The following is a 17424-nucleotide window of genomic DNA, read 5'->3' on the forward strand; positions in this document are numbered from 1 at the left end:
TCAAGGAACTTGTAGCTCTCAACCATTTCTATTGGGCACCGTTGATGCTAATTGGAGCATACACTCCACTGCGCTTCCTCCTTGCACTTGATTGAGATGTTTTCACCACATTCAATGTGAGATAAGGATTGAAATTGTTGTTGATATCGGCTTCTATTGTAGAGCAGACAGGAGCTTGAATCAAGCATGAATAGAATGACGTTTGAGAAGATGCTGTACCATAATTTACATTTAAATCAAGTTGGGAATTATTATTTTTTCCTGACATTTAATGCCCATCCCCAATTGCCCTTGAACTACACGAGTAAGGTGGCAATTTTCAGGGACAGTTTAATAGTGATGTAGTCTGAAGCACAGTGCTCAGTGCAAGGAGATAAACAATAAATGCCAGTCTTCATTCCCATGAAGCGATGGAAAATAAATCTTGTGCAAGATTGGATTGTGCATCGGTTAGAGCAGGCTGGATGCTTTCTTGAAGTATATCGAGCGGGTTTTACGTGGCATTCTTTAGTCTACTTTAGTTTAAAGATACAGTGAGGAAACAGGCACTTAAGCCCCCACGTCCGTGCCAGCCAACGATCACGCGTACACTAGCACTACGCTACACACTAGGGACTATTTACAGAAGCCAATTAACCCACAAACCCGCATGTCTTTGGGATGTGGGAGGAAGCAGGAGCACCCAGAGAAAACCCAAGGGGAGAACGTGCAAACTCCGTATAGACAGCACCCGTAGTCAGGATCGAACCCATGATCTGGCAATGTAAGGCAGCAACTCTACCCTGTTCATGCTCATTTACTCTGCACTGTTAATGCTCGTTTAAAAAAAATCAGATTGAACTAAGAGATGGGGGGGGGGGGGGGGGAAGGGGGAATATGGATCATGCAGTACAGAGCGGCACGGTAGCACAGCGGTAGAGTTGCTGCCTTACAGCGAATGCAGCGCTGGAGACTCAGGTTCGATCCTGACTGCGGGTGCTGTACTATACGGAGTTTGTAGGTTCTCCCCGTGACCGGCGTGGGTTTTCTCCCACACTCCAAAGACGTACAGGTATGTAGGTTAATTGGCTGGGTAAAAATGTAAAAAATTGTCCCTAGTGGGTGTAGAATAGTGCTAATGTGCGGGGATCGCTGGGTGGCGCGGACTTGGTGGGCCGAAGGGCCTGTTTCCACGCTGTATCTCTAAACTAAACATCTAAACGTGAGCGGAGATGAGTTTAACATGAGATCATGTTGGGAACCACATTGTGGGCCGAGGGGATGTGTGTGGTGCTGTGCTGTAGTATGCTCTGATTCAATATCACAATGAGCATTTGAACTCACAACCTCTGGACTCCTAATCCATTAGGATAATCGCTGTAACTGTTGCCTGAGCATCACATTTATTGCCCTCTGCACACTTTGAAAGCAGCTCGAGTGCAGCAAATGTAATGTTCAGGCAGTTTTTGAACCAATGAACAATGACCAGACAGTGACAGTAATGTTTGTGAAAGTATTTCCAATTTGGACAATTTGCAGGATGGCCCTGATGCCTCAGTGATCTCTGGTCACTGTTGAAATTCACTGATAATGCAGTTGTAACGCTATCATTTCTCCATAGTAAAATAATTGCATGTAATTGTATTCATTTCCGGCTGCTTTTCATACAATTATTTTTGTCTGTTTTTTTAACCTGCAGATCACCAGAAGCTGGAGCGTGAGGCCAGGATCTGCCGGCTGCTGAAACATCCTAATATCGGTAGGTCTATTCAGGAGCACCCTGTTGCCCGGGTTAATATTGAAGAAGGCTTGGGTGCCGGGCTCCCAGAAAGCATGAAGTTAGTGGCACCAGAGGTTTGGAGTGGGGCTGTGTAGCAATGATTTGCCAGAGAGTCTGACACCTTTGGACTAGTTTGCTGACCAAAATGCCCCATCCATGTTTGACCCATTCTCCCACGCTTGGCCCTCCTTATCCATCCAAACCGTTCCTTTCCATGTACCCGACCAAGTATCCTTCAAATATTGTTATTGTACCTGTATCAACTACTTCATTTGGCAGCATGCACCTATCTCCCTCCGTATGATAAATGGTCATCTTACAGCATAAGTGCTGATTTATCGAAACGTATAAGATTATTAAGGGGTTGGACACGTTAGAGGCAGGAAACATGTTCCCAATGTTGGGGGAGTCCAGAACCAGGGGCCACAGTTTAAGATTAATGGGTAGGCCATTTAGAACGGAGATGAGGAGAAACTTTTTCAGTCAGAGAGTTGTTAATCTGTGGAATTCTCTGCCTCAGAAGGCAGTGGAGGCCAATTCGCTGAGTGCATTCAAGAGAGAGCTAGATAAAGCTCTTAAGGATAGCGGAGTCAGGGGGTATGGGGAGAAGGCAGGAACGGGGTACTGATTGAGAATGATCAGCCATGATCACATTGAATGGTGGTGCTGGCTCGAAGGGCCGAATGGCCTACTCCTGCACCTATTGTCTATTGTCTATTGTCTATTGTCTATTGACTTTTGGTAAATCTCCGTGAACCTTGCACAGATAGTTTACTACTGTTGACGTTGGGCTGAATGGCCTCTTGCACCCAAACTTTGGATGATATTTCCGCTCCATCCCTCACTGCGAGAGTGTGCATGCCTGGTAGGTAGGTGTACCGCACCGAACCCTGAGCGAGCTGGGGAGAAAAAGCAATGGAAGATTTTGTCGTGTAGAGTATTTGTGCGTCCAATGTCTTCTTCATATTGCTTCAATGATTAAACTTCCAGAGTCAGAGAGTGAGACATTTAAAGAAGTTTACCCAGCGAGTTTGCGATAAGCTCTGCTTAACTAGTTTTGATTACATGGTGAAACGAGTCTCACATACTTTGGTTGTGACATGCAAAATGGTGCAGTCAAGAAATTACAAGTTTGCAGTGTTTTATCTTGACGTTTCGAGATCATGTAGAAATGTGTGTTTGTCGAGTGCATGGCGTGTTTTTAATGGACAGGTTGTTTTACCGTGATCGATGGGTGGAATGTCAGCTGGAGTTGATTAGTGGTGCTCGAAGATTCCAAGTACAGCACTGGTGGAGAGCTGTATTGCTGCCGTGTCGATTGCCGAGTGGAATACCCCTGGTTAATGAAGAGCAAGGCAGTTCCTTGTCTCTCGGCAAGCCCTCAGTGTTCAATCAATGTTAATGAGAGTAGATTAATTGGTCGCCTCATTCCTTCCTCTGAGACTTGGCACTTAGAGTCATGGAGACATAGAGCCATAAACCGTGGAAACAGGCCCTTCGGCCCAACTTGTGAACACTGACCAACATGTCCCATGACCTGACTGTACTTGGCCCGTATCCCTCTAAACCTGTCCTATCCATGTACTTGTCCAAATGTTTTTTAAACATTGCGATAGTATCTGCCTCAACTACCTTCTCTGGCAGTTCCTTCCATATACTGTACCTGCCACCCTTTGCGTAAAAAAGCTGCCCCTCAGGTTCCTATTAAATCTTTCCCCCCCTCACCTTAACCCCTCCCACCAGGGAGGTAGTTGTGGCAGGTACATCTTTGGAGTGTGGGAGGAAACTGGAGCACCCGGAGAAAGCCCACACAGTCACGGGGAGAACGTGCAAACTCCGTACAGACAGCACCTGTAGTCGGGATCGAACCCGCGTCTCTGGCACTGTAAAGCAGCAACTCTACCTCTGCGCCACCGTGCCACACAAAACAGCTTCCTCAGGGTCTTTGTGTTCTGAATACTTGAATGCTCTGACTGGCGTTTTTTCCCAAGACATGATTCCTTTTACTGTCTTTTGAAGATTAATTTTGCTGTGTTGACACTGACTGCCAGCACTAGATATAGTGTTGAATAGATGATGGATTCTCTAACTAAATGAATGTTGGTTCAATTTATACCATCCAAGAGTTAGGAAAAGGGGACGTACAACGAGATCTGGGTGTCCTAGTGCATCAGTCACTGAAAGGAAGCATGCAGGTACAGCAGGCAGTGAAGAAAGCCAATGGCATGTTGGCCTTCATAACAAGGGGAGTTGAGTATAGGAGCAAAGAGGTCCTTCTGCAGTTGTACAGGGCCCTAGTGAGACCGCACCTGGAGTACTGTGTGCAGTTTTGGTCTCCAAATTTGAGGAAGGATATTCTTGCTATTGGGGGCGTGCAGCGTAGGTTTACTAGGTTAATTCCCGGAATGGCGGGACTATCATATGTTGAAAGACTGGAGCGACTAGGCTTGTATACACTGGAATTTAGAAGGATGAGAGGGGATGTTATCGAAACGTATAAGATATTAAGGGGTTGGACACGTTAGAGGCAGGAAACATGTTCCCAATGTTGGGGGAGTCCAGAACAAGGGGCCACAGTTTAAGAATAAGGGGTAGGCCATGTAGAACTGAGATGAGGAAAAACATTTTCAGTCAGAGAGTTGTGAATCTGTGGAATTCTCTGCCTCAGAAGGCAGTGGAGGCCAGTTCTCTAAATGCATTCAAGAGAGTGCTAGATAGAGCTCTTAAGGATAGCGGAGTCAGGGGTATGGGAAGAAGGCAGGAACGGGGCACTGATTGAGAATGATCAGCCATGATCACATTGAATGGTGGTGCTGGCTCGAAGGGCCGAATGGCCTACTCCTGCACCTATTGTCTATTGTCTATTGTCTATCGTCTATTGACTTTTGGTAAATCTCCGTGAACCTTGCACAGATAGTTTACTACTGTTGACGTTGGGCTGAATGGCCTCTTGCACCCAACCTTTGGATGATATTTCCGCTCCATCCCTCACTGCGAGAGTGTGCATGCCTGGTAGGTAGGTGTACCGCACCGAACCCTGAGCGAGCTGGGGAGAAAAAGCAATGGAAGATTTTGTCGTGTAGAGTATTTGTGCGTCCAACGTCTTCTTCATATTGCTTCAATGATTAAACTTCCAGAGTCAGAGAGAGAGACATTTAAAGAAGTTTACCCAGCGAGTTTACTGGGATTGCAATAAGCTCTGCTTAACTAGTTTTGATTACATGGTGAAACGAGTCTCACATACTTTGGTTGTGACATGCAAAATGGTGCAGTCAAGAAATTACAAGTTTGCAGTGTTTTATCTTGACGTTTCGAGATCATGTAGAAATGTGTGTTTGTCGAGTGCATGGCGTGTTTTTAATGGACAGGTTGTTTTACCGTGATCGATGGGTGGAATGTCAGCTGTAGTTGATTAGTGGTGCTCGAAGATTCCAAGTACAGCACTGGTGGAGAGCTGTATTGCTGCCGTGTCGATTGCCGAGTGGAATACCCCTGGTTAAAGAAGAGCAAGGCAGTCCCTTGTCTCTCGGCAAGCCCTCAGTGAAGACTTTTCAGACGATCCTTTGAACTATAATGTTTTTTACTTTGAAACAAACAAAGTGAAGATAGACACTGAAGAAGGGTCTCGAATCAAAAATTCACCCATTCCTTCTCTCCAGAGATGCAGCCTGTCCCGCTGAGTTACTCCAGCATTTTGTGCCTGCCTTCGATTTAAACCAGCCTCTGCAGTTCCTTCCTAAACAAAGGGTCTGCTCCCCAAGAAGAGGCAGTTTTTGTACATGGTGCCTTGCACTAAACGTCATTCCCTTTTATCATGTATCAGTACACTGTAGATGACTCGAATGCAATCATGATTTGTCTTTCTGCTGACTGGTTAGCACGCACCAAGAGCTTTTCACTGTACCTCGGTACACGTGACAATAAACTAAACTGAACTATCGTACATTCGTCATTACAAGGGCATTTCAGTTAAGAATCAGCCACATTACCGAGACTGGAACCGAAGATTGGTCAGACACGGACAGAGACAGGCCAATATCCTTTGCTGAAATGCATTAGATTTTAAAACACTTGTGGCAAACACAGCTAATTCAACTGACTGAATTTAAGTATCATTAGCTAGCCCGGTGGGATTTGATTTCAAGATCGATTGCCCCGGCCAGTAATTTAACCAGAATACCACTGTCAAGAGTTAAGAGTGTTTAATTGTCATATGTACTAACAATGAAATTATTTCTTGTGGAATCATAAAAGGCCTGAAAACACAATGAATGCAGAAAATATAAAATAAACAAAAATACACCAGATTAATAACCGCAATAGTGGTGGTAAGTCTTTAGTGCACCCAAAGACAGTTTATAGTTGAGGTTCGTGTTGTGTTGTGTTCAAGAGCCTGATGGTTGTTGGGAAGAAGCTGTTCTTGAACCTGGTGGTCACGGTTTTCAGGCTCCTGTGCCTTCTTCCTGATGGCAGGAGTGAGGTGAGAGTGTGGCCAGGGTGGTGTGGGTCAGTGAGTGTGTGGCCAGGGTGGTGTGGGTCAGTGAGTGTGTGGCCAGGGTGGTGTGGGTCAGTGAGAGCGTGGCCATGGTGTTGTGGGTCAGTGAGAGTGTGGCCAGGGTGGTGTGGGTCAGTGAGAGTGTGGCCAGGGTAGTGTGGGTCAGTGAGAGTGTGGCCAGGGTAGTGTGGGTCAGTGATGAGAGCGTGGCCATGGTGGTGTGGGTCAGTGAGAGTGTGGCCAGGGTGGTGTGGGTCAGTGAGAGTGTGGCCAGGGTGGTGTGGGTCAGTGATGAGAGCGTGGCCAGGGTGGTGTGGGTCAGTGAGAATGTGGCCAGGGTGGTGTGGGTCAGTGAGAGTGTGGCCAGGGTGGTGTGGGTCAGTGAGAGTGTGGCCAGGGTGGTGTGGGTCAGTGAGAGTGTGGCCATGGTGGTGTGGGTCAGTGAGAGTGTGGCCAGGGTGGTGTGGGTCAGTGAGAGTGTGGCCAGGGTGGTGTGGGTCAGTGAGAGTGTGGCCAGGGTGGTGTGGGTCAGTGATGGGAGTGTGGCCAGGGTGGTGTGGGTCAGCGATGAGAGTGTGGCCAGGGTAGTGTGGGTCAGTGAGAGTGTGGCCAGGGTGGTGTGGGTCAGTGGGAGTGTGGCCAGGGTGGTGTGGGTCAGTGAGAGTGTGGCCAGGGTGGTGTGGGTCAGTGAGAGTGTGGCCAGGGTGGTGTGGGTCAGTGAGAGTGTGGCCAGGGTGGTGTGGGTCAGTGAGAGTGTGGCCAGGGTGGTGTGGGTCAGTGAGAGTGTGGCCAGGGTGGTGTGGGTCAGTGAGAGTGTGGCCAGGGTGGTGTGGGTCTCTGATGATGCTGGCTGCCTTCTCTGAGGCAGTACCTCCTGTAGATCCCTTTGATGGTGGGGAGGTCAGTACCGTGATGGGCCGGGCAGTGTTGCCGGGTGTTGGAGTTACTGAACCAGGCCGTGATGCAACCAGTCACTAGCCTCTGCCGCACACCTGTAGTAGTTCAGGAGAGTATTCACTGAAAATACCAAACCTGTACCCATGAAACATGATGAGTACCCGTGTGTTGTGTTGTTTTAAAACATGATTGCTGTTTACAACAGCCTACCGGAGTGGCTTTTCATGGGCTTTGACATGTTAATTGTGTTTGACACTTTGTTTTTTTTGCGCCTATTTTTAACAACGGACTGTGTGGATAAGCACCCAGCTCACTTGAGAAACTTACCAAACCGAGGCGAGCTTGGAACACCACCAGGCAATTACAGGCGTGGCGCGGCGCGGTTTCGAGACATGTACCCCAATAAATCACCAGCGTTTTTTCCCCTTGCTTTGGGCGGAGGGTGTTACATGTTGCACTTGCGTACGGACATGGGAATTAACGTCGACGCTCATGCAGTCATTACATGAATTGCCACGATCCTTAACATAGAATTACATAGAACAGTACAGCACAGGAACGGGCCCTTCGACCCACAATGTCTGTGCCAAACATGATGTCAGGTTAAACTGATCTCACGGGCAGCACGGTGGCGCAGCGTTAGAGTTGCTGCCATACAGCGAATGCAGAGCCGGAGACTCAGGTTCCATCCTGACTACGGGCGCCGTCTGTACGGAGTTTGTACGTTCTCCCCGTGACCTGCGTGGGTTTTATCCGAGATCTTCAGTTTCCTCCCACACTCCAAAGACGTACAGGTATGTAGGTTAATTGACTGGGTAAAATGTTTTTAAAAATTGTCCCTAGTGGGTGTAGGATAGTGTTAATGTGCGGGGATCGCTGGGCGGCGCGGACTCAGTGGGCCGAAGGGCCTGTTTCCGCGCTGTATCTCTAAATCTAAATCTAAAAAATCTTCTGCCTGCACATGATCCATATTCCTCTATTCCCTGCACTTCCATTCTAAGATCCTCTTAAACCCACCACCAGGATGATGTTGGCTTCCTGGCTTCCTCTCATGGCCTGTTCAGCAACTTTATCGGGGCCAGAATCCATGATAAACTGGTACTAAGTCATCCAAATGTTCCTTCAGTTCCTCTTGAGGAATCTTAATTGCTTCACTCAGGATGCATTCAATAATTCACATGGTATGTCTAGAAGCTGTCACTGAAAATTAGTCCGTAGATGAATACATTCATCAGAGGTTCTTTGCCCATTCTCCTTAAACCAGCATTTCAAGTTGCTTTTGCAAGGATAAACATCTCTGCAAAACAAATGGGCAGAAGAATGTTACAAGGACATGTCTCAAGAATAGTTGCCCTACAATGCTGAGAACTGTATACCACTGTATCTTTCCCTATTGGATGTGAGTTCGGTTTGATTGTATTACTGTAGAATATTATCCAATCTCTTTGGATGACATCAGAACAAAGCTTTTCACTGCACCTCAGTACACGTAACAATCATAAACCTAAGTCTGAATGTTAAGTATCTGCTCGTCATGTTCATGGGCTTCAGCATGTGTAGTTTATGGGCTGGATAAAGATTTGATAAAGGTCACAAGATTTTCTGGAGTGTTGCCTTAAAACCCAAAGAGCTAGCATGGACAGAACAGGCCAAATGGCCCACTCTCTGTTGTGTAAGATTATGTGGTGTTTAAGTGCCCTTTCGTATTGGAAGAGTCAGGACATAAGATGCAAAAAACAGAGAATTGGAAAAGGTCAGTGGGTCAGGCAGCATCTGTGGAGGGAATAGACAGATGGCGTTTCAAGTCGGGACCCTTCTTCAGACTGATCTGAAGACTGGAAGGGAAGTTCTAAAGGGGGGGGGGGGGAGATTGTACTGACAGAATTACTCTCAGTAGACCTGAGCCTCTTGTTCTATGACGTATTCTGCAAGAAATTATATCTTGGGTATAATATCCCACTCTTGTTGCTCTCCGGATTTGTTAGGAGAATTCAGGGGGGATGACAAGATGGCCCCGGCCCACTTTGCGTGACACCGCAGGCAGTGAGGGTGGTGATGAGTGGGCATGGGGAGCGTTCAGGCATTGATGCTTTTGTTTTGAGAGTGGGACAGTGCCTTGGTGCTCTCACCTGACTGTTCCACTGATGCTTCCGTGAATCCGCAATGCATTAAGGTGATTAGAGTTGAGACTATTCTCTGCATTGTACAGGAAGCGATGCTGTAAGCTTTCAGACTGTCTGTCGGTAATCTGCAGGAGCAGCCTGGGTGTATAATCCTGATCTCGATGAACAGACAGGGTCAGCACAATCAATACTAATAAGGCTTCACAAGCTGGTATCATTTACCGTGGCCCGAACCTTGCTGGCGTGCAGTCTGAGGCTGATTACACGTATAATTGCTTGGAAATAAATTCCAAACATTAGTGCACGGGTACGTATTCTTGTGAATGCCGTCTAATTACTATTCAGGGCATGGACATCAGAGGGATAGCCACCGTTCCTTGCCCACCCCTGACTTATCTCGAGAAGGCCACGGTTAGACGCTTCCTTGAACTGCTGTGAATTATGTGGGGCTGTGATTTGGACCAGTCAGGCTATGTGAGCGGACCATTGGTGCGGAGGTCATGGGTTCAAGTCCCATGACGGCTCTTGGATGGACACACACACGCAGACACACATGCACGCACGCACACACACACACGCACACACGCACACACACGCACACACGCACACACACGCGCACGCGCACACACACGCACGCGCACACACACACACACACACACACACACACACACACACACCCCACACACACACACACACCCCACACACACACACACACACACACCCCACACACACACACACACACCCCACACACACACACTTTAGAATGAGCAAGGATGGGAGATTTACTTCCCCTGAAGAATGTTGGTGAACCAGATGGCATTTTACGATAATCCGTCCATTTCGAGGCTGCCATTATTATTATAGCTGTGCACTCCAGGTTTATTTAATTAACTGAATTTAAATTCCCCATCTGCTGATGAAAGATTTGAACCTGCGTCTCTGGATCAATAATCATTTGGTTACAATGCTCCCACATCCTTCTTTGTCTAATTTAACAGGGCCAGGAGCTGACTTGATGTTTCTTGGTTCTTGGTTCTCCAAAATATTCCGAATGGAATTTAAACTGGAGGTGGACACAGGGCAGAAGACATCTCGGCTAAAGGTTATTGTATGTAATGGCCATTGTAAGATTCACTTAATTTAGTTTAGAGATACAGTGTGGAAACAGGCCCTTCGGCCCACCGAATCCGCACCGACCAGCGATCCCCTCACACGAGTACACATCAGGGAAAATGTACCATTTTTTACCAAAGCCGATTAACCTGCAAACCTGCACGTCTTTGGAGTGTGGGAGGAAACCGGAGCACCCGGGGAAAACCCACACGGCCACGGGGAGAACGTACAAACTGTACAGACAGCACCCGTAGTCAGGATCGAACCTGGGGCTCCAGCGCTGTGAGGCAGCAACTCTACCGCTGTGCCACTGTGCCGGCCTTGTGGCAAAATCTAAAGGGTTGAGAGTAAACAGCCGGGGTCCATTTGCCCCACATGGGAGCGTAGAGTGAAATGGAAAAGCTTTCTGATATAGTGCCACAATCTCCATTAGGAGCGTATGAACATATAAGCAGATACCATCATACAACCTCGGAACTGGAGTAGGTCACTTGGCTGTTCAGTCACGCTTTGACTATTTCATAGGATCTTGGCTGATCTGATTACAACCTTAATCACCTGCCTACACAAGGTAACCTTTCACCTCCTTGCCCAGCAAGAACTGCCTTTGTCTGTCTTAAAAATATTCAGAACACTCTGCTTCCACTACCCGCTGAGAATCAAAGTTCCAAAGTCTCTCCACTCTCAGCTGGATAAACATCTGCTCCTTGGCATTGGATGGCCAGGCAACCTCTGATTTTGAAACAGTGACTCCTGCAAGAGACGATATCTCCCCCCACATTCACCCTGATAAGACCCCGGTGGATTGTACGAGTCCACACCGCCCATCGACCACCCGTTCACACTGGTTCTATGAGGGCCCACTTTCTCATCCACTCCCTACACACTGGGGGCAATTTACAAAGGCCGACTAACTTACAAACCCACACGCCTCACGGACGTGGGAGGAAACCGGAGCCACCAGAGGGAATCCATGTGGTCATAGGGAAAACATGTAAACCCCACATATGTTCAGCACAGGGATTATGGGCCAAAGGGCCTGTTTTTCTGCTGTGCTGTTCTCTGATGCTCCATGTTCCATGAATACAACGTGGAGAGATACTGGAAGGTAAATCCGCCTTTCTTTATTGGAAACGGCACGCTTCATTTATGGCCAAGGAGGGAATGAGACTTAATTTCAGTCTGAAGAAGGGTCTCGACCTGAAACATCACCCATTCCTTCTCTCCTGAGATGCTGCCTGACCTGCAGAGTTACCCCAGCATTTTGTGTATAATCAGTCTGAAGAAGGGTCTCGACCCGAATCGTCACCCATTCCTTCTCTTCTGAGATGCTGCCTGACCTGCTGAGTTACACCCAGCATTTTGTGAAATAAATACCTTAATTTCAAAGAGTTGATCCAAGTGGTCCAAAAGGACTGTTTCCATGTTCAATGGCTCCATTGATTGAATTGATTGAAAGATACAGCATGCCACAACATGCTGATTCATCAAGTCAAGTCCATTGATCACCCATTCACACTAGTTCTGTTATTGCACTTCCTCATCCATTCCCTGCACACGAGGGGCAATTTACTGAAGCCAATTAACCTGCAAACCTGTCCATCTTTGGACTGTGGATGGAAACTGGAGCACCTGGAGAAAACACACGCAGGTCACGGGGAGAACGTACAAACTCCGCACAGACAGCACCCGTAGTCGGGATCGAACCCGGGTCTCCGGAGCTGGTTTCATTTTTATCGGCTGATTGTCAGCAAAAACATTCTCCAGTGCATGCACTAAGTTGCATGAGTCAATGCTGTTGAACGCAGGAGAGCTTATCAACAAAGAAGCTGTAGATGCTTTCGGGTAGGAACAATGAATGAAAACAAGTACCACCCACTGGTTGGGAACTCATTGATAATATGAGTCCACTAAAAATAGACCAGACCTGGTCCCATTAACAGCGAGCAGGTTGAGAGGCAGCAATCCCTCTGCTGAGCCTCTTTCAGCTCAGGGGCTCATGGCCTTTGGGTAAATTAGTATGTCATTGATTCTTGTGATTTTAATGCCAGCTGTTGCAGACAGCTTAGTGTGCTCGGTCCCTGGGACACGCACGCAAAGCCATGGCCTTAATTGTGAAGGGGGGTCACAGAACGTTTCCTATCAACACCAAATGGGTGGCAACCCAATCAAAACATACTGCCGGAGTTCAGCGGAAAGGAATAGTGTTTTTCCAACTCTTGCTCCTGGACATATCTTCAGCATGACCTCACAGCCATTCCATGGGAGGCAGTGGCATCATCCTTTTTTAAAGTTTATTTTATAACCCCCTCAGCCGTGACTCAGGGTTCTGAGAAAGATGATGGTGGGTCCAAGTCTCCCTCCAGCGACTTGAGCTGAAAGGTTTTGAACGATTGGCCGCTGCAGTACTGTACTGAGTAAGTGGTGCACTCTCAGAGGCACTGAATGTTGGGTGAGATGATTGTCCACTGATTGTGTAGGAAGGAACTGCAGATGCTGGTTTACACCGGAGATAGACACAGATTGCTGGAGTGACTCAGTGGGACTCTCTGGAGAGAAGGAATGGGTGATGTTTCTGGTCGAGACCCTTCTTCAGTCCCGAGACGTCACCCATTCCTTCTCTCCAGAGATGCTGCCTGTCCCACTGAGTCACTCCAGCATTCTGTGTCTATTGTGCATCTATTGTTCACGATTGTCCACTGGTTGTCCATTGATTGTTCATTGATTGTCCATCGATTGTCCACTGTTTGTCCACTGCTTGTCCACCGCTTGTCCACTGCTGTACTGAGGGAGTGCTGCACTGTCAGAGGTGCAGCCTGTTGAGTGAGATGATAAACGAATGATTAGTTCGTCACCCAGTCTTGCATTTTTTAAAGACTCACACTTATATAATCTGCTCTTCCTCCGTTCAGAAATCCCGATGCTTCACCAAGTAATATTTTCGCTGTCTTGTGGGGACCACAGTTCCCCAGTCACTGCAGTCATGATTCCCGTATTCCCACTCAATTCGATAAGATCCCCTCTCATCCTTCTAAATCATACTGTGCATGGGTACAATAGGCAGTGCAAAAGAAAAAGGAAACAGGGTGTAGAATATAATGTTACAGCTGCACAGAAACTGCAAACAAAAATGCACACTGGCCCCTTTGAGGTCGATTGTAAGTTCGGGAAATTCATTCTGAGCAAGTTTGTAAGTTTGCAAACTAGCAAACAAAAGCTTCTCACTGTACCTTGGCACACGTGCAATGATAAACTAAATATAAAGTTTATTATTACGTTCCCCATGACGTCTTATAAACGTCACCCATTCCCTCTCTCCTGAGATGCTGCCTGACCTGCTGAGTTACTCCAGCATTTTGTGAATAAATACCTTCGATTTGTACCAACATCTGCAGTTATTTTCCTACACAAATATAAAGTTTGGTTTGAGAATCCGATAACTGGGGAAAGAAGCTGTTCTTGGATATGGTGGTGCATGCTTTTCGGCTTTAGTATTTTCTGCCTGATGGGAGAAGGGAGAAGAGGGGATGACTGGGGAGTGGAAGGTCCTTGATTATGTTGGCTGCTCTTCTGTGTGGTGTAGATGGGATCAGTGGTGGGGATCTGACTTACATGATCAATTGGGTTGAGTTCACAAGTTCTTGCTGTCTTGGGCAGAGCAGTTGCCATACCAAGCTGCGATGCATCCCATAAGGATGCCTTCTGTGGACGTTAGTAGGAGGCATTGGACACATGCCATACCGAGTCCCCAGAGGATGTGGGCATGATGGGATGCTTTGTTAGGTCTTGTCAAGAAGAGTGCTGTGGGATGGTTGTACATCGACGTGAGAGGGCGAAGAGAGTGATGAGTGTACCGGTGATGCAACCCTTCCCAACTCATTACTCCTGAACGTCTGGAGTTGGATTTGAATACCAGGTTCAAGAACAGGTTCTTCCCAGGCAGATGAGTAGCTCTGCAGTCTCAGTGCCAGCCAGGTTGTGGTATTGGTAATTGAGCAGCTGTCTAATCTGCAAAACCTTCCTTCCACCATGTTTGATGGTTTTCTTTCAAAACCTTGCACTCTTGCGCCTTATCCATCACACAAATGGGCCTCACTCCACCATCACCTCATCCACGCTTCACGTTGCCTCGGGAAAGCAGCCGACATAATCCAGGGTCACTCACATCCTGGACCTGCCCTCTTCTCCCCTCTCCTCTCAGGCAGAAGATACAACAGCTTGTAGACATGTACCTCCAGATTCAGGAACAACTTCTTCCCCACTGTTATCACACATCTAAACGGTCCTCCCATAAGCTAGGGTGTAGTCCTGATCTTCCAGCCTACCTAGGTGTAGGCATTGCACTTTTTCTCTGTAAATGCAACACTATAAAGCTGTAACCCTATATTCTGCACTCTGCACTATTTCTTTGCAGTATTTATTGGACTTATCCATGGCATGACTGTACTCGTGTGTGGTGTGAATTGACTGGATAACATGCAAATGTTTCACCGTATCTCGGTACATGTGTTAATAAGAAACCAATTGAATAATGAAAGGGCTAGATAGAGTGGACTTGGAAAGGATGTTCCCAATAGTGGGAGAGTTTAGGAACAGAGAACACAGCCTCGGAATAATAGGACATTCCTTTGTGATGGAGATGAGTAGGAATTTCTTTAACCAGAGAAAGTCCTGGTTAATCTAGAATTCATTGGTGGTGAATCTAGAATTCATTGCTACGTATGACTCTGGGGCCAAGTCATTGAGTATTTTTAAAGGTAACGGGTAGAAGGCAGGAGAATGGGGTTGGGAGGGAAAAATCGATCAGCCATGATTGAATGGCGGTGCAGATTTGATGGGCCGAATGCCCTAACTCTGCTCCTAAATATGGTTTTATAAATCAACACGAAGATGGTCAAGAAAGTGGACAGGAACATGGATATATAGCAAATTTGTGGAAGACGGACACAAAATGCTGGAGGAACTCAGCGGGACAGGCAGCATCTCTGGAGAGAAGGAATGGGTGACGTTTCAGGTCCAGAGTCTTCTGATGACCTGAAACGTCACCCATTCCTTCTCTCCAGAGATGCTGCATGTCCTGCTGAGTTACTCCAGCATCTTATGTCTATCTTCGGCGTCAGCCAACATCTGTAGTTCCATCCCACACATTTAGCAAATTTATGGATATGGGTTATGTGCGTGCAGATAAGTGTTGGTCATGTTCGGCACAGACATTGTGGGCCGAAGGGCCTGTCCTTGTGCAGTGTTGTTCTCTATTCCAGAGTCTCGTGCAGCGTAGGTTTACTAGGTTAATTCCCGGAATGGCGGGACTGTCATATGTTGAAAGACTGGAGCGACTAGGCTTGTAAATTGAATTTAGAAGGATGAGAGGGGATCTTATCGAAACGTTTAAGATTATTAAGGGGTTGGACACGTTAGAGGTAGGAAACATATTCCCAACGTTGGGGGAGTCCAGAACAAGGGGCCACAGTTTAAGAATAAGGGGTAGGCCATTTAGAACGGAGATGAGGAAAAACCTTTTCAGTCAGAGAGTTGTGAATCTGTGGAATTCTCTGCCTCAGAAGGCAGTGGAGGCCAATTCTCTGAATGCATTCAAGAGAGAGCTAGATAGAGCTCTTGAGGATAACGGAGAGAGGGGGTATGGGGAGAAGGCAGGAACGGGGTACTGATTGAGAATGATCAGCCATGATCATATTGAATGGCGGCGCAGGCTCGAAGGGCCGAATGGCCTCCTCCTGCACCTATTGTCTATTGTCTATTGTCTATTGTCTATTGTCTATTGTCTCCCATGCAGTAACACAACAATGGTTGTGAGTTATTGGGTGCATCACCAATGCAGCGAGTGAGATGGCCATACTAAGGAGTCCCCCTTGTAGAGCTGCTCTTGTTTAGCTCTCTCTGCTCTCCACACCCCATCCCTCTGTAAACACTGCAATCACAGCTAATTTTAGTCCCCAAGGCTGTAATTCTCATGTTAAATACAGTGTTTGTTCAGTCTGGGATTTGCGTGCAACCAGAGAAGGTGGGAGCTGGGATTTGCGAGGAGTCTCGACGGACCTCACAGTAAGGGAGGGAGAGAGCCCAGTGCATTGAGCCTTGAATGGCGGTGCTGGCTCGAAGGGCCGAATGGCCTCCTCCTGCACCTATTGTCTATTGTCTATTGAACCTCTTCCTGCATTGCATTGAAGGACCGGGTTGAAGTTCCTGTCACCTGTTCCTAACCGCTGTGTCACAGGCATGTAGACTCGGGCAACACGCAAAAATAATCATACATGAATTACACATCAAAAAAGGACGCAAGATATTAGGGCAAAAGCATAAATCATAATGAAGAACAAACAAGAAGGCAGCATGAGAGGTAGCTGTAGTATTGCAAGGTCGGATTCAGCTTGTAAGTAGGAAGGAACTGCAGACGCTGGTTTACACTGGAGATAGACACAAAATGCTGGAGTAACTCAGTGAGTCAGGCAGCATCTCTGCAGAATAGTAATACGTGATGAGGCTTGTGTTGGTCGTTTCAAGTGCCGGATAGCTGTAGGAAAGTAACTGTGCCTGAAGTTGGTGGTGTTGGACTCTAGGCTTTTGTACCCCCTGCCCAATGGCAGCGTTGAGAAGAGGGCATAGCTTGGATGGTGGGCATCCTTGATGGTAGGTGAGCCTTCCCGAGGCAGTGCCTGGGGACAGATGCTTTCAATGGAGGGGAGGGCTGTGCCTGTGATGGACAGAGTTAAGTCCATCATTCTATGCAGTCTGGACACAAGGTGCTGGAGAAACTCAGCGGGTCAGGCAGCATCTCTGGAGAACATGGATAGGTGACGTTTCACAGAGTGCTGGAGTAACTCAGCGGGTCAGGCAGCATCTCTGGAGAACATGGATAGGTGACGTTTCACAGAGTGCTGGAGTAACTCAGCGGGTCTGGCAGCGTCTCTTGAGAACACGGGTAACTGGCGTTTCAGATCGACACCCTTTTTCAGACCGATGTAGGAGGGGAGAAATCTGGAAACGGGAGAGGCAGGACAAAGCAGGGCAGGAAATAC

The 17424-nt window shown here is 47.4% G+C and overlaps 1 protein-coding gene across 6 annotated transcripts in view; it reads left to right on the forward strand.

The window, feature by feature from the left end:
* The window catches only part of camk2g2 (calcium/calmodulin-dependent protein kinase (CaM kinase) II gamma 2), a 298181-nt gene that overhangs the window by 117690 nt on the left and 163067 nt on the right, over nt 1-17424 (forward strand). For all 6 annotated transcript variants that reach the window (XM_078428653.1, XM_078428654.1, XM_078428656.1 and 3 more), the window contains exon 3: nt 1679-1738. In XM_078428653.1, coding sequence (XP_078284779.1) covers nt 1679-1738 — 60 coding nt within the window. The remainder of the gene's footprint in view (nt 1-1678; nt 1739-17424) is intronic.

Source organism: Rhinoraja longicauda, chromosome 35 (genome assembly GCF_053455715.1).
Source record: "Rhinoraja longicauda isolate Sanriku21f chromosome 35, sRhiLon1.1, whole genome shotgun sequence".
Classification (NCBI taxonomy): domain Eukaryota; kingdom Metazoa; phylum Chordata; class Chondrichthyes; order Rajiformes; family Arhynchobatidae; genus Rhinoraja; species Rhinoraja longicauda.